The sequence below is a fragment of the Schistocerca gregaria genome, chromosome 2 (genome assembly GCF_023897955.1).
Source record: "Schistocerca gregaria isolate iqSchGreg1 chromosome 2, iqSchGreg1.2, whole genome shotgun sequence".
NCBI classification, from domain to species: Eukaryota; Metazoa; Arthropoda; class Insecta; order Orthoptera; family Acrididae; genus Schistocerca; species Schistocerca gregaria.
The window spans coordinates 685,023,802-685,043,967 of record NC_064921.1 but is presented as its reverse complement, the minus strand read 5'-3'; the positions used below and the strand labels follow the sequence as shown (position 1 = coordinate 685,043,967).

Below are 20,166 nucleotides of genomic sequence, written 5' to 3'. Positions count from 1 at the left end.
CTGGACCTTGCATATTAATGAGTAAGAATACCTACTCGAAGGTAGGGAAAATCGATTATCAGTAAATAGAACAATTAATACAATTTGAAGATGTAAATAAAAAAATATGTCATTGTAATGTCTCTCAGTAGTATAAGATCTGCCTGCAGTCACGGAATATAACTGTGCTAATAAGTGTTTTTACATGGTGCTCTTAAGATCAAAAAATCTAGAGGATCGTAATGGAATGTTATGTTGTTAAGAATGTTTTAACTCTACAATGCATGTTGGTCGGTGGTACATATATGCATTGCCACCCAGTTTCGGTCGACCTATTTTTTTTTTAACAAAGTTATTTTTATTTGAGCAAATTAATTTTTCCTGCAAGTGCATTGTTAAGGCTCTATCCTTGCAGCAGTGATACATTGCTGAAATACCACTTTCAATTAGTGGTTTCATTATTGGCAATTTTCACTGTAACAGTCTTCTGTGAGGTGTAATTTTTGGTGTTGATATTGTACAGTCTTAATGTTGAATACTGTGTGGTTGAATAATCATTAATCATTGTTGTAGCTGAAAGTAAACACTAAAACAATTTGTTTTGATGGCCTAATTTGTATATTTTATACACGAACAAATCTGAGTCTTCTATGCTTCAAAACTGGATATTCATAAGCTTTCAAAATTGCTTGTTATAGATTAATAAACTATTGTGTAAAATGAACCAAGAGATCCCTTCACCCAGCTACTTTAGTGGGTCAGATGTAGCTGATTGTCATAAGTCATGACCATTCTATTGTGACAAAAGTCAACTAGAATCAGTTAAGGAAATGTCACCAATGAACAAGGAGCTTCTGTGACATGGGTCTGCGCTTGATTTTACTGAAGGTGCCCAAATTTGCCCATACCATTATGACTTGTTGATGACAAAATTTCAGTTCCTGTAGAAGACTTGCTGCAACCCATTTGGTAAAGAAAAACATGTAACCAAGAAGGCTTTAAGAGCAGTGACCATTGCAGTGTCTGGTAGGTTGAAGTTTTTGACTAACGTTTTTAAACTTGGTCAGAAAATTTGTACCAAATATAGACAAGAAATGGCCCAAAGAGAATCATCCCACCAGAATAAGCAAGAATCACCATCCACATATATGTTGTTGATGTGTGCTATATTGCAAATACTTCATGATCATTACTTGGAGAATCACCATTAAAGGTTCAACAGATCAGCAAAGGGATAGATAAAGCACAAAGTTCTGAAAGCCCAAGGTAGCATTACTAAGGTGATTGCCACAGCTGCTGGTGTGAGCCAAGTAGATATTGCTCAAATATAAACGGAAGAGTGCCAAAAGTTTGAAGTACACATGTCTTAGTTGAAGAACTTAAGCTTCAGGCTTCAAGAAATTCCAGAAAAGTTCAAATTTTGACCCTGGCCCCAAATAGCTGGACTATTGAAACAACAGCTAAAGAATTTGCAGTTTTAACTAAAATGGAGAAAAAGCCTAAGAAGCTAAAGATAAATGGGATTTTGGCAATATGTGCAAATTGAAAAGGGAAAAAGCTCAACAATAAAGTAAAACAAAATGTCCTAACTTTTTTTTTGTGGAGATGATGAGTTTCTTTGTTTATGCCCAAGCTAAAAGGATTGTGTTGCAGTAACAATAAATGGAAATCACACATCTGCTCCTTTTAGATATGAAAAAAGTATTCATTGCTTATTGTAAGCATTATGGAAATCAACTGAGCTTTTTCTCAAAATTTTGTGAGCTCAGGCTGAAATGATGTACTACAGTTGGTGCTTCTGGATCATATTCAGTATGTGTATGTGCAATTCATCAAAATGTTAAATTAATGTTGGCTTCAGAAACATCCATCCAAGATGACTACAAGGTTTCCACAAAAAAGTAGGCAGTTTGGAATCAAAAGATTGCATTTTGCAATGTTGTGAGGGATGTCCAAGAAAAGTACAACTAGAGGCTTTTCTTAAAGACACTTTTAAAGACTATGGCTGTGAAGAAACAATATAATACCAACATAGGCCCATACTGACAGACACACATTGGAGACATGTCAGAGAACTGTTGAAGATTCCATGGAGAAACTTATTTTGAAAATTATTGGTTTAAGAAGCCATCACTTTGTGACAAAACACTAAAGTTTATACCTTAAGCCGCCAAAAAGAAATCTTGCTGTAAATGAATTAATTATATTAATGTATTTTGCTGAGAATTATTCATTTGTTGTTGATGCTGTGCAAGGATTTCATGGGGAGAATAGTCAGGTCACATTACATCCATTTGTTATCTATTTGGGTGGCAGAGAATGTCAGCATATTAGCATTTGTATGATTAGCAACTGCCTCCTTCATGATACCATTGCTGTCCATGTCTTTCAAATGGAGTTCATAGCATATTTCACATGAGCAGGAAGATGTCCTGATCAGCTTTGTGTACCCACATGGTTCTGATCGTTCCTTCCGCTGGCCAGCTGCTAAAGAGACCTGCTGGATTCTTGAGCAACATATTTTCATGACTTTAGAAGCACATTACCATCATCATTAGGAAGACAAAACAGTTTTCCCCCATCTGTCCTTGACAAAATTGTAGAACTATTTAACCAAAAATGGAACTGACTCTTTAGTGTTTTTGTTTTGCAAATTTGCTGTGCTGTGTATTATACTCGTTTTATGGCATATGTTGAATGAAGGTTTGAAATTGATTTATACACTAAAAAAAATTAATTGTTGGGCATAATGACCAAAATCATAACTTTTGAAATTTATTCTTACCCATCAGTATGCTAGATCCAGAAATTAAACAATATAGCTTTGAAAGATTAAAGCATGCTCTTTCAAGCTGTGGTAATAAAAAGAGGATTGAATAAAACACAGTTGGGATATTTACTCCCCCCTCCCCCCCCCCCCAAAAAAAACTAAAAATTTGCATGTAGAAAATTTTGGGACAACTTTGTAGATGCATATCTTTTCTTCTAGGCATCCAATGTTAGTTAAATTTGATCCATATATAGACATCATAGCTAGGAATAACCCTTTGAAATTTGAGTTGATCGGTTCATCAGAAAAGTAGCAGTGGTCAGGCAACCCTTGGCTCTCAGAACTGCACGATGAATTTTTTAGCCACTTTAGAGGCTTGTATCTATATTGAAGTGTGGCTAAATCCGATATTTTTGCCGTGTTTGATTCAGCATAAAAGTTGTTTTTGTGTATTGAAACAAATGACTGAATGTGTACTACAACTTTTAAAAAATCCAAGCAAACTTGGCACAATTGCACCTTTGTACATAATGCGAAGGCGAGTAGCCTCTCTTCAAAAGCCCCTAAAAATTCAACCACTGAAGATATTGAACTGAAATTTGATATATAAGCATCAAAGACCATATAGAACCTTCACACCAAATTTCATTAGATTTTGGAGATGGCTGAGTGGGGACCCGTGGCCTTGGCATGAAATGACCCTAGTCAAAGATCAGAATGTGGGTGCAGAAGTTAAGTAGAGGTGAAAATATTAGCATAAGGCAGGAAAAGTGTGATGACAGAATCAGATGAGTAGAAGAACTACGTGATGACTTATTAAGTGTACCCATGCTCTGTGCTAGCCGAACAACTCGTATCAATTTTGCAGTGAGTGGCGAAATGGTTTTGAGATTCAAATGGTTCTGGGTGCACTTGCTACTAGTTGGTATTCATCCCATGTTACGGATTTCTTCAAACTGATACTGAACTGATACAAGGATCTCTGTGGCCAGGAGGGGATACGAGTTCTGTTTGTGAAGACAAATTTTCCTAGGGGTCAGGGGGAGCAGACATCTTCCCTTCCTCCCTGCCTGTAGAACACTCAATAAAAACATATTATTGCTCAATTTTAGATAAAGGATAGTGCCAAGAAACTGAAGCTCATAAACAAACTGGATACAATTTGGTATTAAGACAGCCAATGGTGAGAAAGTAAAGTACAGGTGGCAGTTATAGCCAGCATTTTGCAGCAAATGATAATGTCCCAGCACAGCTGTGATGAGTTATATTCTGGCACTGAACATAAACATGGTCAACCTTACACATTTGTTACTTGCTGGCTGAAAGATGTGACTGCTTTAGGCGCACTTTTGTTGACATTTTCTCATGCGAATGAGATTGCAATTAGCGTATTTCAAGCTCGGTTGGTAAGGTAGTGAGTAGCTTGCGTTTAACAGAGGATATGAAACTAGACTGATGAGTGGAGTTCTTTTATTCATTTGACGAGTGTGTCAGTTGATTGTGTCCCTTAAAGATTCTTAAAGTATGTGCTGCCATGCATGATGTCAGAGAGAATAAAAATCATTTTACATACATATGGTTTTTTGAGTGTTCCACTGTCTTGCACAGAGTATTGAAAAGGCTAGGCAATGTGTCTTATTTCTATGCCACCGTAGCAGTGTGGGTACTCTAATTCCCTCCTTCGTCTCCTTGTTGCAGACTACCTGTCATCGATATCGGACTCACGGCTGCGAGCAAGAGCGGAAGCTGCGCTGATTGCAGAGCAGCACACCAAGTCACCTGAATGGTAAGAGCCAAGTCTTCGAATATTGTAATGTCACTTGTCCTTAGCATTGAAAACAAATGAGATTGTTCAAAAATATTCACTGAATGACTCAATACAATGTAGGCTATAATGTATGGTAGCTGTCTTTAAATCTAGATAAATGCGGGATAATGGCTCTACAGACAAAAAGATCCTAACAGTGTCAGATTACAAAATTAGTGGCGAAAATCTCGAACACATCACATCATTTCAAATGTTTAGGTGTATTATTAAGGACCAATCTGAAGTGATAACACAATGAAATCAGTAGTAGAGAAGGCGAGTGAAAGAATTAGATTCATTGTAAGTGTTGTGGGAAAGAGCAAGAAATTGCATCCAAGACACTAGTGCGACCAAAGTTTGGAGTCTTTATCAAGGAAGCTTGACAGCAGACACTGAACGAATTCAGAGATGTTTGAATTCAGATCAGGTAGCCCATATGAAAGTGTAAATAGCTCAGAGAATCTTTGGGAGAAAGACAGCACCAATCCCATGAAATTCTGTCGAGTGAATATTGAGAACCGATATTCGAGGAAGACTGCAAGACGGTTCTGCTGCTCCATCATATATTTCACCTAAGAACCATGAGAATAAGCCAAGAAAAACTGGGGCATGTTCAGAGGTATATAAACAGTATTTTTCCCCCACTCAGTTTGTGAATGGAATAAGACAGAAAATAAATAGTACTTGTAAGATGTAGCCTCCCAACATTCACTCCACAGTGGCTTGTTACATACACACAAGGTGTTTTAAAAAGTACCACATATTGCTGTATGAGGCAGTATTGGCCAAAACTAGAAGAAAAGTTTCTATAATTATGTGTACAATACATGTTGAGATATGGGCTATTTTACATGTGACAAGTAATGTGCAATATTCGGTGGCACAGGCAGGATTCACAGGAGATGGCATAGAATATCATGACAGTTTGCCCGTGTCAGCAGATGCAAATCCTCAAGTAGTCATGAAGGTGAGGCATCAGTATCTCTTCAGTTTCGAAGTGTGGGCAGGAGTGGCAGACTCATAAGACCATACACTTTACCAGACAGATTAACAGGTGATGTGTATCACTGATTTTTGCACGATAAATTACCAACACTGCTGGACAATGTTACCCTTGCGCAAAAAGGCAGTGATTGTAGTTTATGCTTGATGACGCACCACCCCATTTTCTGCTGATGGTGCGACGCTACCTCATGGGTGATGGATTAGTCAAATAGGTCCTGTGACATGGCCTACCTGTTGACTGGACTTGAATCAGTTGGATTTTTGGTTATGGGTACATTTAAAGGCATTGGTGTATTCCCAACTGACCGACAATGCTCAGACATTACAGGATCATGTGACACTTTCCAAGTGCAGCCTTGTGTATTTGTGAGATTGACTGGTGCCCTGCAAAGAAGGGCTGAAGGATGTTTCAAGATTGTAGTAAACACCTGCAGCACTGTCTATTGAGTCTGCTTGTACATAACACTCAGGTGGGAATGAGAACGTAGATTGGTCCATATCTCAACATGTATCGGTTTCTTCCACACACATCAAAAAAAGTTTTGCATCACTTTGGTTCAGAGAGTTCTGGAACCTGTACAGAAAATTGGAATAGAGATCAAAATAACATCATTTCTGCCCTTTTTATTGCTCATGAAAACCACACACTGCATGTTGTACCACCATACAGTGAGACCTTCAGAGGTGGTCGTCAGATTGCTGTACACACCGGTACCTGTAATACCCAGTAGCATGTCCTGTTGCATTGATGCATCCCTGTATTCATTGTGGCATACTATTCACAAGTTCATCAAGGCACTGTTGGTCCAGATTGTCCCACTCCTTAATGGCAATTCGGAGTAGATCCCTCAGAGTGGTTGGTGGGTCACATTTTCCATAAACAGCCCTTTTCAGTCAATCCCAGGCATGTTCGATAGCGTTCATGTCTGGAGAACATGCTGGCCACTCTAGTCAAGCGATGTCGTTATCCTAAAGGAAGTCATTCACTAGATGTGCATGATGGGGGCGCAAATTTTCTTCCATGTAGACGAATGCTTCACCAGTATGTTGCTGATAATGTTTGCACTATCGGTCAGAGGAGTGCATTCACTTACCGTACAGCCGTTACGGTGCCTTCCATGACCACCAGTGGTGTACGTCAGCCCCACATAATGCCACCCCAAAACAGCAGGGAACCTCCACCTCACTGCACTCGCTCTAAGGCATTCAGCCTGATCGAGTTGCCTCCAAACATGTCTCCGACAGTTGTCTGGTTGAAGGCATGTGTGGCACTCATCAGTGAAGAGAATGTGATGCCAATCCTTAGTGGTCCATTCGGCATGTTGTTGGGTCCATCTGTACCATGCTGCATGATGTTGTGGTTGCAAAGATGGATGTCGCCATGGAAATTGAGAGTGAAGTTGCACATCATGCAGCCTATTGCACACAGTTTGAGTCGTAATATGAATTCCTGTGGCTGCACGAAAAGTGTCATCCAACATGGTGGCTTTGCTGTCAGGGTTCCTCCGAGACATAATCCATAGGTAGCGGTCGTCTACTGGAGTAGTAGCCCTTGGGCGGCCTGAGCAAGGCATGTCATCGACAGTTCCTATCTCTCTCTATCTCCTCCATGTCCAAACAACATTGCTTTGGTTCACTCCGGGATGCCTGGACACTTTCCTTGTTGAGAGACCTTCCTGATACAAAGTAACAATGCAGACACGATCGAAGCGTGGTATTGACCATCTAGGCATGGTTGAACTACAGACAACACTAGCTGTCTACCTCCTTCCTGGTGGAATGACTAGAACTGATCGGCTGTCAGACCCCCTCCGTCTAATAGGTGCTGCTCATGCATGGTTGTTTACATCTTTGGGTTGTCAACATCTCTGAATAGTCCTAGGGATTGTGTCTGTGGTACAATATCCACAGTCAGTGTCACTCTTCAAGAGTTCTGGGAACCGGGGTGATGCAAAACTTTTTTTGATGTCTGTAGTTCTGACTAATAACACCTTTTGCAGAAATAAGTTAACCTTTTTTTATAAACGCCGTGTACATGTAAATGTAGAAGTTGGAGGTGTCCAATGTATCGTTATCGAGTAATTTGATGTTGATGTATTAGTCTTATAATATCACTGGGCTAGGACAGATGAAATGTAGCAAAAAATCAGTCAGCCAGTCAACTACTTGTAACTATTAACTTAACTATTAACTTCTATCAGTGGGAAAAGTAACCAAAACATACTAAATAACAGAAGTTAGTAATTGAAGAACCCTCATAAAAATGAGATGTTATTTTGTTGCTTTAGTTTCCAGCATTTATTGTGTTGCTGTGGAGAACTGTTTGTTTTACACAGCTGTACAACATGTCAACTCTCATGATTACAACAGCCTGACAGCCGTGCATCATGGACATTCACATACAAACAATTTAAACTACTGCGGCTTTCCTGACCACCAGGTCCAGGCAAGTAGTCACTGTAAACTGACACTGACACAAAACCACAGTTAGCGCTTTATCCATTATCATTGTAGAGTATGTCAGTTACTGGTACTGTTTTAATCATACTTATTTATTTATGTTTTCTATCTTCCAACTGCATGCTTCCATAACTGAGTATTCAGCATGCTTGAATGCCATGTGGGGGATCCGGGTTCAGTTCCTAGTAGTACCAGGGATTATTCGTTTGTGGGAGTACAGAAAACGGGATGCATTCAGCCTTGTGATATTAGTGGGGAAGCTACTTGAGTGGGAGGTGGCAGTGCCAAGGTGTAGAGGGCTGTCAGTGGCTGAGGGAGCAGTGTCCTGACCTCCTGTTGCTCCTTACTGCATGCATATGATGCCATTGCCGCAGGAAGACACAACAGCCAGTGAACACTGCATGCCACATTGGGGCAGAAAGAGAAGCTGGAAATTTTCCATCTCATCTTCCATCTCACCCAAGTATCATTCACTCTTTCCTAATCAGTGAAGTTCTTCTCCAGATTTGATTTGTTATGTACCACAGGCATGTATTTTATTTGTTGTTACTCACAAAGACAATATGTAAAGGCCTTTTTTTCCACTCCATAATTTGACAACACTGACTCTGACAATGACAAGCTTTTATCTCACTGTTGCTCTTATGCATTAGCTGAATTGGTTTGGTGAATAGCCTTATTCGTAGTGATTGTATTATGAATGCCCCGTTGCCAGTAGCACTAAGGAAGAAATGAGCTGTGCTCGGAAGTGACTAAAGCTGCGGAGGTTATTTGTAGACTACAGCCGCAGTACTGTAACAGCTGTTTAGTGTATGAAAAATCTCTTTAAAAGTGGATGTGTCTGTGGCGAAGCATGTTTGGTAGGTTATCCATGGGTAGGAACATAGAGACAGCTGAGTGTATGATTTTTGACAACTGTCAAGCTGGAATTGATGATATTGGCCATGAGATAAACATTAGCAACATTTCAGTGTTTGCAATCATCCGTGAATTTCTAAAGGATCACAAAGTTCGTGCTCACTGTATGCCATTTCTGCTGACATCCAAACAGAAACAAGAACATTTAGAAGACAGGAGATGAGATGTTGTATCTGGAGGACAGTGTACCATGGAACACACCATGTTTCCAGGTCAGTGTTTCAAGGAAGGAATCCACACCATCGAAATCAGTTTCTGGTATTTACAACTGTTTTTGTTGTGAGACATGAAGTTGTGTTTTGTGCAGTGTTTGTAAATATTATTAGTTCTGCCATATTTAAATGCTGTATATTAAAGCTATTTGGAGGATATTGTTAATTCTTCAGTTACAGAATTTTATGGAGAGTAAAATTCTGTAAATTTTAAAATATTGACATAACATGTGGATATTTAAGCCATACTTCATCAGTCATACATAATCTCCTACCTTGAAACAGAGAGTCTGCTATTGTGAAACACATGATATTTGTAAATGAATTGAATTTCTTTAATGTCCTAACAATTTTCCCTGCCTTGAAGATGGAAATTCGTGTCAGTTTCCAATACCTTCTATTTGAAAATGTTTTTAGTTTATATCTGGTTTCTGATAATACTTCTTCATAGCTCGGTTTCAATTACTGACTGCTTATGTGTGCTAGAGTAATAATGTAACACATAGACTACTAAATACAGTAATGACATTTTCTCAATTGCAGTACATAACATTGAATGGAAGTGATAGTCTGAAAAGTATTCTAACATACAATATTCTCCTCTACTGGCAGAAGGAAAGCTGTTAAAAGGAGGCCGTGAGTTTACATCTACATCAATACTCTGTGAACCACTGTGAAGTGCATAACAAGGGATATGTCCTACTGTACAAGTTTTAGGGCTTTTTCCAGTTCCATTCTCTTATAAAGCACAGGAAGAATCATTGTTTAAATGTGTCTGTGCATGCTGTAATTAATCTAATCTTGTCCTTGAGGTTCCTACAGGAGTGATATGGAGGGAGCTGTAGTAAATTCCAGGAGTCATCATTTAAAGTAGGTTCTTGAAACTTTGCAAGTAGACTTGTCAGGATAGCTTCCATCTATCTTCAAGAGTCTGCCAGTTCAGTTCTTTTAACTCTGTGACGCTCTCCTGTGGGTCAAAAAAACCTGTGGCCATTCATGCTACTCTTCCATGTATGCATTCAGTATCCCCTGTTAGTCCTATTTGGTATAGGCTCCACATACCTAAGCAATATTCTAGGATGGGTTGCATGAGTAATTAGTAAGCAATATCCTTTGTAGACTGGTGGCATTTGCCTATCATTCTACCAATAAACCAAAGTTTGCTTCCTGCTTTACCCACGACTGACCCTATGTGATCATTCCATTTCCTGTCCCTAGAAAGTTTTACAGTCTGGTACTGGATGAGTTTTCCGATTCTATCTGTGACTCACTGATATTATATTCATAGGATACTGCGGTATTTCAGTTTTTGAAGTCCACAGTTCTATGTTGCTGAACATTTACGGCAAGTGGCCAGTTTTTGCACCATTTTGATATCTTATCAGTGTCTGCTGTGGGTAGCTCAGTTGGTAGAGCACTCGCCTGGAAAGGGCAAAGGTCCAATGTTCAGTCTCCAGTCCAGCACACAGTTTTAATCTGCCAGGAAGTTTTGCAAACAGAAAAAGTTGGAAATGTTGAAATCACATTTGAGGTATTTTAAAGAGGAAGAAGATGTCTTTCTCATTTGCATGGTAACTGTTGGTGAGATGTGTGCCCATCAATATGAACCTTAGAGTAAGTGACAGAGCAAGAAATGAAAATATCTGTCTTTTCTGATAGCAAAAAAGTCCCAAATCCAACATTCTGTAGGATAGTTGATTATTATACTGCTACAGGATATAAACTGTCCATTACTGTTTCATTACACTCATAAAGATTAAAAGTGAACAGTGACATGTAGTGTGGTCTAGCGTGATATCTAAAACTCAAAATCAAAATGAAGAGGAGAGGGAAGATTTCAAGAGGCATTGTTTTTGTTTCAACATAATTCCTGCCCCCTCATACACCTGGGAAAACAATCCAGTCCATTCATAATCTTAGTACTGAATTGCTTGAGCAACTCTTCATTTCATGTGGTATTGATCCCAGGGCACAATGATGACAGGGACATCAGTGTACATCCCACATTAATGATCCCATCTCATGTTACTGATACAGTGATTAAAGATGTGGTATTGTATATGGCTGTTTAGCTGCAACTGTGTGATCAGTATAAATTTGTTGGTCATATGGGACAGTGTTGTATCGAGCGGTCATAGCCACTTTAAGTGTCTAGTTGTATCCTTTGTTGGAGAGATTTTGTACCCCAAGAATGCTGTATATTTGCCAGTAAAGCTATGTGCACACCTTCTTGTGTCTCTTGAAGTACTCATTCTTTACTAATGTAGGACAGCCTGGTATTATGTGGTCCATGATCTAATGGCATGCTACACAAAGTTAACATCTGTCATCTTGAGTGTCTTTCAGTTTAGCTTTTTCACAGTTCTTTGCCTTCAAGGCTTGTTATTGAGCGGCTACTACTAGAGTTACTGTCTCTGCACTCATTTTTCCTCTTCTAAATAAGAGGCGTGTCTGATGTCTGTCAATATTTAAATTCTCCACACGACTTGGGAAAAGACCATACAGAGATTTCTGTTTCCAGAACCATTTCAGCTTATTCTGAGTTTCCATTTTGATGTTACTTTGGAAAAGTGTGTCATTAGCAGCACCTTCTGCAGTCTGTGAGAGCTTTTTTGCAATTTTTCTGTAGTATGTGAGAACTTTCTTGCAATTTTCTTCCCCTGGGCAGTAATTTGTCTGTCTCCATTTGCCATCACAGACTGTATTATCTGACACATTAGTGGATCATTCACACACTTAGTTACAAACCTGCTAAATTCAGCTCTGGCTCTTTAATAAGCTGCATCTATTTGCATCACATCTTGCCTGACTTCCTTTTGAGTTATGCATAGCCTGTCGATTTCAGCTCCTGAACGACTTAACAATACTTTGCAAGCAACTTCTGTATCTTACAATCTGCATGTGAAACGTCTTGTTAGATACAGTCTATCAGACTGAAGCAGTATTCAGCTACAGATACTGCCAATAATCCTACAACCATAATTTTCTTCGGGAGTTGAGTTTGTTTCTTAGCACCTATTTTTCTGACGATGGTCATTGTACGACCAAAACCGGTTATGAGTGTGCCATAAACATGTGATTCTGTCTGGCTGGTTTGACTAAAATCCCCCATGGTAACATGGGTGCTCCTCTCTCCAGCACCTTTGTTTTTCTCATGTAATTTGCTGTGTGTTTGATACATCACTGACCGCCCTTTCTATTTAAAAAAATTATAATTATGTGTTACATACAAGATGATAGCTTCAAAAATATCCACCATATTGATGACATAGCCTCATACATCATGCCACTCCTCCTCCTCCTCCCTCCCCCCCCCCACCCCCCCCCCCCCCCCCCCACCCATCCTATCTCATTCTACTTGAGTTTAAATTTCTGTTTATCTATCATTTTTGTTTTAGAAGGGTAGTTTACATTTCTGGACTGCTCTGTACTATGCATACTGTAATGTTATGTCACTGAGGATGTCTCATTAGATGTAAGAGAGCGTCTGTAGACCATAACCTTGTCAGTTGAAGTAAAATCATAAATAAAATAAATGTGACAAAACTGAGAAATAAGTTTTTTCTTTTACACAGTATTTCACTGCAAGACAGGAGAATTTTGTCATTGCCCACTTAAAAGTGCTGTAAATGGAGGAAATTTGTGGCGTCAGTGTTGCTACAAAGACATGGTGGAGTGAGGACGGGTACTGAATGTGTTGCAGGCCGGGAGAGTTGGGCGGCTGCCCATCACCACCCCGCTGCCCGCCCAGCAGGTACCGTGCACAGGCTGGCCTGTGCAACAATGTGCGCCGACCACTGTGGGGTGCCGCGGGTACACCCTTCCTCAGGCTTGCGCCACCTGTCTACGCTGATGGTGAGTACAGCACAGCAAGGGGCTTCCAGGGAGGAGGGGGGGTGGGGGGGAAGAAAGAAAAAGAAAAAGAAGAAGAAGGTGAATTGATCAGAAGTGACCAAATCTACTCGAGAGGTAGACATGACGAAGTCACCTACTGTGAAGATTGATCTGTTCCATTCCCTTTCCTCTGTCTACTTGATATCCTTGGTATACCTAAACCATCTATCAGATACAACTTCTCTAACAAGCAGGTATCTGTGGCCCTGCACCCAACCTCTACAGACATTCCTTATGTCTATAGCTTGTCTGCAAACTGAAGAACAAGAAGGTGAGTCCATGCTGTTTCTACCCAGCTGTGTCACCTACTGTAAGCATAAAGTAACTTGGTGCTTTACACAGTGAATTCTAGGACTACAAGCATATGGTTAGTGGATGAATGCAGGTTTAGTGCAAAAGCCATCTCCCTCCCCTCCCACCCCCCTCCCCCCCCCCCAAAAGAAAATCCCCTTCGAGGTCACTCCTTGATCTCCTTTCAAGGTGACCCCTTCTCTCTCTCTTCTCTCCTTCCTGTCTCCTCTCCTCACCCCTCCCTCTCGTCCGTACCCCTCCCCTCTCCCCCCCCCCCTTCGCATCATTCATACAGGGTTGTCAAGGTTCTGGTGGAACTAGCCCACTTGAACTACTTATCAAATTCAAGTGCCAATAGGTCAGTTAAAATGGTAGAACTGGCATTCATATGTCTACTGCAATTTTGGAAATGGCCCGTTTGTACTTCTTAAAATTACTGTATTTCTAAATTCAGGATGAACTTAGGTCAGATAAAAATATGGAATCAGCATTTTAAATCTGCTTTTATAATTTGTTCATAAACAATTGCACTGGAACAGGCACTAACTGGTGCAGCAAGTGAAAATTGGAGCGGGCAGTGTCCACCCATGAACTGCTCAGGCCAGGATCCCTGCCATACCACTGTGCATCTACTGGCTGGGCACACCAGCTGGCTGTTTTGTGCATGCTCCCTCCAAGTTGAAACTTGTTCTTCACCATCCCCTCTCAATCACCACCACCACCAGCATCACCACTCCTCTACCAGCTAATATGACCAAGCTCTCTGCAAGTTTTGATTTGCTCATCAGTCTCAGTTGTGGGCCAGCTTATCTCAGAAGAATATACAACAGCTTTATGATACCCTTCCCATCCAAATCAATGCATAAATCCAGGCCAGAGGGATGCAACATCATAATGAAAAGTGGGCTCATCCTGACAAGTTATTTATATATTTGACTCAATTTTGCAATCACTGAAATAAGATCACATACCCTTTCAACTCATGAAGCTACATTTTATTTCTTCCTCCCCTTCTGAGTGCTTCACTTCTTTTGTCAGGAAGTGTATAGGTATCACTTCAACTAGGGGCTCTTCTTGAATTAGATAATAAGGGCTACTCTAATCAGTTCCATATCCAGTTTAAGACATTGGCAGGGGGTTGTGACATATAATATGTTCCTTTTTTCTCCCTAAGGGAGAGGAAGGACAAGAGAGGAGGTCACCTGGAGGGACTGATGGTGATTTTTATAGGGAGGGTTGGAATCAATGTACAATTTGCAATATTCCCTACAATGCTGTATTGCTATGGCACGCTCCAGTTTTGTAGCCATGGTTGGCAATAGGCAGTAACACTACTTACTGGTGTGAAGTCATGAGACTTTGTTGTATTGTGCTTATAATACAGGCTGTTCCATGCAGTTATACCAACATTTCTGCAATGTATCTTTCAAATCAGTGGCAACACAGTGTACTGACACCCCTGTTGGTGTTTTATTTTATTTTATTTTTTTTACTAAATTCATTAACACTACACAAAAAACAGAAGTTAGCAAGTAACACAACTAACACCAGAAGTGCACACAAACAGAACTTGTGCACGTCACCATATGTTGCACTTTGCTGCTAGAAAGGGAATTAATTCTTAGTCTGCCTGTATGGCAGCTGTAGACTCTTCCAGGAAAGGACATTTCTCCTACCACAAGTGGTGTTTCGTCTTCAGTTTACTGATGAACTATAAGATATATCAGTCTGCTGGATACTGAGACACTTGACTGTTTGGGAAAATAAGCAAGCAGATAAAAAAGTCAAATACTTCTGTGCTGTGAACACTACATGACACAATGTTCCATTCATCTGCATGATGTCATCTTGCTCTTGAGTCAGACAGTCCTGCAGCTGTGGGAGGAGAAGTGGCTGCCAGTGAGGCACAATAAGCAGAGAAGTCAACTATCCATTCATCGCACTTTGCATACGTATCACTCCAGTGGGGTGTACGCACTTTGACTTGCCTGCAAATATGACACTGTCCATGAACTCATGGCTTCAGTTTTGTAACACTATTGATAAATTTGTATTGTTTTTTTTATTTTTACTACAACATCCCTGTGTTTCACAGTAAAAATCAACATTTTTTAATAAAACCTGAATTAAATTTTGTCAGCATAAGTTTTGCTATAAATACTGTTTTTTTTTTTAAATAAGACAGAAGGATAACCATACAGAGCAAAAATGTTTTGTGGTTATGCGGTGCTTTGATAGGATATGTAAACAAAGCAATAGGTATGCTACACACTAAATGTACTGGTAATGCAGTTATGCTCTTAATTAACAAGGCTACTAGGAATAGTATTGTAATCTATTCTTACTTAGGATAGTCTTCAGTAGCCCACAGTAGTTTTATGGCTCTATCTTTTAGTCCATTTATCAGTTAGCTACAGTTACCTGTTAAACTGTTTCAGCTCATCCTGTTGCCTATGTCATTTTCATCATCCTCTGAATGTCTTTTATCATAAGTTTTAAAAATGACAGTAAACATGATTTTGGTACATCCATGTCTGTATTAACCACACTTATCTCATAAAAGATAGTAGTGCAGGTGCTAAACACCTGCCCATTGTGCAACCAAGCCATTGGAGCATCAACGTTTCAAATATAACAACTTCACACCCATTCATACGTTGGAAGTCAAGCACTTCATTTTTACATCCCTGACTGAGACTTAATCATTGTTAATCTTCCCATACACCCAAATATTATACAAAAATGTCTTGGAGCAATGCTTGACTACAAATATGTCTGGTGACACTATCTACTAACCCCCCAACAACAAACTTACTCCACTAAATCGTCTGACTTGGAATTCCATCTTTTAACCATTACTTGCACCTACAAAACAGTAAACCTACTCAATGTCACTTGTGCCAATGTAATTATCATCTTTCCACCTCCTAGAATCCATCAGTTATTCTGCAAAGATGTAAGCAACTCGCTGGTTTGTTTGAATATCACAGTGCCTCAGTAAACTTTTGGAGATAGTATGCCTTTGTCTCCCTGTGACATCTAAACTGTCTTAGCCATTTATAGGGGGACATACAGTTTAATGTGGACTCAATAACAAACTGCAGCTTGGCATTTTTCACATTCCTAAAAGTGATAGAAGGGATAAGGGACAGAGGAAAACCCATTGTCTGGCAGTTAACCAGTGAGCCTCCGAACCACCAGACCTCACAGTTGCTCATATGCCATGCACTGTGTCTCAATTTCCCACCTGTCTACCCCTTGTGTCTCTCACCTGTACTTACTAACCAAATTCCCTCCTTTCTTTAAATTCCTTAACGTCCCCATAACCCAAAACCTCCGATAATCTCAAACAGTGACACACCCTCAACTCCTCAATCTTTTCCAAATTCAGTCACCACATTTCCACTTCCCTTTTATTCCATGTCTTGTGTATGATATCCCAAAGTGACTGTATCACACTCCCTCTTCATCCCTCACAACTCTGCCCCATCTCTTATCCCTCCAATCATCTGTGGCCCCAGCCCCACTTCCCTAACTCTTTTCACACACCAGTCACTTCATTATTTCTCTCTATCTCCTGTTGCCACAATGCAACACTCATACCATCTATCACCTGCACAGCTCTTGACATTTTATCAGTTTTCACTTCCCATTTCCTCACATTTCCTCCCCTCTTTATTGTCCCCTGTAACTAAAATATCCAATACCTAATAAGAGCATGTGTTGTATCACTATGTTTACATTAGCAGCTAATCTTTTTGTAAACATATTTCATATATGTAACTCACCTTTAATTATATTTCAGTAATTGTTTTAACCTCCTTAGTATATTTTTAATGCCCTTAAATTGAAAATTACTATTTTTGTATTTTGAATTGTTGTCTGCTGAAGACCATAATTATTGCTTCTTTCCTCCAGGGAATTGAAATCATCAAAAAATAAACTATGTTTGTCCCCATTGCATCTATGGTCCCAACATGAGTAATGCCAGTTTTTCCAGAAGATATGTGCCAACTTAAACAAACATATGTAACAGTTTCGTGTTTCATACTGACAAAATGTTCATACTTAAAAAGTGACTTCCTTACACACACACTAATAGGAAAAGAGAGACATGAAAGATGAAAAGTAGGCTGTAGGGGCATTTACAAAAATAGATTTTTTAGTAAAATATGATAGCATCAAATTGCCACAGTAGGGTCAGTAATTATGTCACTGGATGTGTTGGAGCATTCCTCCCAGGCAGAGACCCCACCAACGTAGCATGACAAGTGACATAATACTGTACTTGTCATGGCTGATACGTGGCAGTGGCATGGCATGGTGTAAGTTGAGCCAACAGCAATAGAAGTTATTGGCAATAGTACCATGGCACCGTGTCTTCTTAGGAAGATGAAGATATTCTTGCTTTATTCTACTAAATTAATATTAACAATAATCTAAAAGGCATTGTTGGACGTCTCCTTACTGGCATACTAATATCAGTGAACTTGGTGCTTTCAATATATTTAAAGTGATGAATAAATATCTCACTTTCCTTTTATTTATTTATTTATTCATTTTTTTATGACACACTACAATTCAAAAATTGTAGCTGAAATGTTGAAGGCAATATAAAACAGATGCTGCAACAGACTGGTCTTAAGTTGTTCATCAGGTAGTTCCCAGCACCCCAGGAGCTAACACATAATTGTGCAGCACACTGGTAAGGCTGAGTATTGTTCTGTAATTTGTTTTCAGCAGTAGCAAAATTGAAACTTTGTGACAGATTAAAACTGTGTGCCAGACTGTGACTCAAACCCGTGACCTTTGCCTTTCGGGAGCAAGTGCTCTCCCTAGTGAATTACCCAAGAACAACTCATGGCTCAACCTCACATCTTTACTTCCACCAGTACCTCATCTTGTACCTTACAAACTTCACTGAAGTTCTCCTGCAAATCTTGCAATACTAAACTAGCACTCCTGGAAGGAAGGATATTGCAGAAATGTGGCTTAGCCACAGCGTGTGGGATGTTTCCAGAATGAAAATTCTGAAAGTAGCAAAACTTTTGGAAGCTGTGTCAGACCAGTTACAGATAGCTAAAGAAGTCGCCTGGATTGGCCTGACATAGGAGCACCATTTTCACTAATGCCAAAAAGGAATTAGCACACGATACCTTCATTTTATCAATTGATTGTCCCATTTTACCTTGGCTGATTTAGTGGTATGTTACAGTAGCTCAGCGCAGGGATTTTAATGTCTATGTGGTGTGCACATGTGTTCTTGCAAACAAACAAAGGATTAATTATTTAATGGAAAGTTAAGTCTGCAGCTTAGTGTGTTATCTTTATGGTAAGCAGTACTCTGTTTTTTCCTTTATTGTTGGTATTCCAACCTCGAGTTTCCAATGTTTCATTAATTATGTAACTACTTTTCAAAGTGATAGTTGAGACTTTATGACTACTACTCCTAAAGTTATAAGATCCTAAATAATTTTCAAATAATACCAATCTTATCAGTAAAGTCATTGACCTCTAAGTGCTGCTCTGCTATGCTTGTGATGTATTGCCATGCTTTTAATACACTTTTAATAAAAATAATGACATTATTATGAAAAAGATAGATTGGTACTCACCATTTGAAGAGGTGTTGAGTCATAAATAGGCACAGCAAAAAGACTGTTAACGAGTAAGCTTTCAGCCAAAATGCTTTCTTACAAATTAGACAACAAGCACACACATTCATGCAAACACAATGCACACACACTTGAGCACTATCTCTGGATGCCGAGATGTGCATGTATATGTTGTCTAATTCGGAAGAAAGCTTTTTGGCTGAAAGCTTACTGTTGTGCCTATTTACGACTCAGCATCTTTGCTGTGTGGTGAGTAAGTCTATCCGTTTTGTAATATAATCATTAATCCAGACTGAATTTTCCATTATTTAATAAAAATAGTAATAATTCACTGGATGTATGTGTATAATATCACCTATTACAAGTATTGCAACTGCATAGCAGGTCTCAGTGCTACACCACAGCCTCCTGGTCTGCCGCCACCGCAGATAGTAGCAGCAGCACTGACCAAACTACAGGCTGGTGTGAATGAGCATAGCTATGTCACAGGTCTCGCTGCTGTGTGGGGTGACATGCTAGCCCACGATCTAGCAGCCACCATAAACATTAGTAAGTCATCTGTCAACAGGTATCTGTTACATTGTTTACACTCGATACCCATCAGCAGAAATGAACTTGTATTTGTTCAACAGATTCAGTGGACTGCTGTACTCACAATCACCCTGAGTGCTACCCAGAGAGGAGCAATAAAACGTGCAATGCCTATATGAGGTCATTGCCATCAATTTCAGATGACTGTAAACTAGGTGAGTGTTGTAGAAACATAGTTTATTGGTTGTTTTTTTCTTCTTGCTAATAATTCATATCATCCAAGCTTGATCTTTAGTGTCTTACTTATTTTCTTGCTGTGAAGCAATATTTATTTACGTTCCAGAAGGATTTCACGTTTTAATATAAAACTCATCTCCAATGCATTTTTAGTTGCTCATCTGTTATGCTAAAACCTGTAATCAAATATTATATTGGAGCAAGAAGAAGGCGTTTGCATTTATAAAAAGAATATTTACCTACTTACTACAGAAAATGGCCACCCCAAAAAGTTTGCTGTAAAGTCAATTTCATGATGCCTAGTAGTTTAATAATGATAAAGCAATTGCTAAAATGACCTCTATGATCAGCTGTAAACATTCTACACTATACAACAAAATGTGCAAAGAGCTATCTGTAGCTCTAGTTCATACCACAATCAGCAAGTTAAGTAGGTGAAAAAAATGA

At 39.4% G+C, this 20,166-nt stretch overlaps 1 protein-coding gene across 2 annotated transcripts in view; it reads left to right on the top strand.

Moving 5' to 3' along the window:
- LOC126334760 (uncharacterized) overlaps positions 1-20,166 on the top strand; it is a 367,149-nt gene that overhangs the window by 219,410 nt on the left and 127,573 nt on the right. The window contains exons 4-7 of one of the 2 annotated variants that reach the window (XM_049997335.1): positions 4,448-4,535; positions 12,855-13,006; positions 19,336-19,500; positions 19,584-19,697. In XM_049997335.1, coding sequence (XP_049853292.1) covers positions 4,448-4,535; positions 12,855-13,006; positions 19,336-19,500; positions 19,584-19,697 — 519 coding nt within the window. Of the gene's footprint in view, positions 1-4,447; positions 4,536-12,854; positions 13,007-19,332; positions 19,501-19,583; positions 19,698-20,166 lie in introns of both variants that reach the window. The other variant, XM_049997333.1, reaches the window with a different exon arrangement.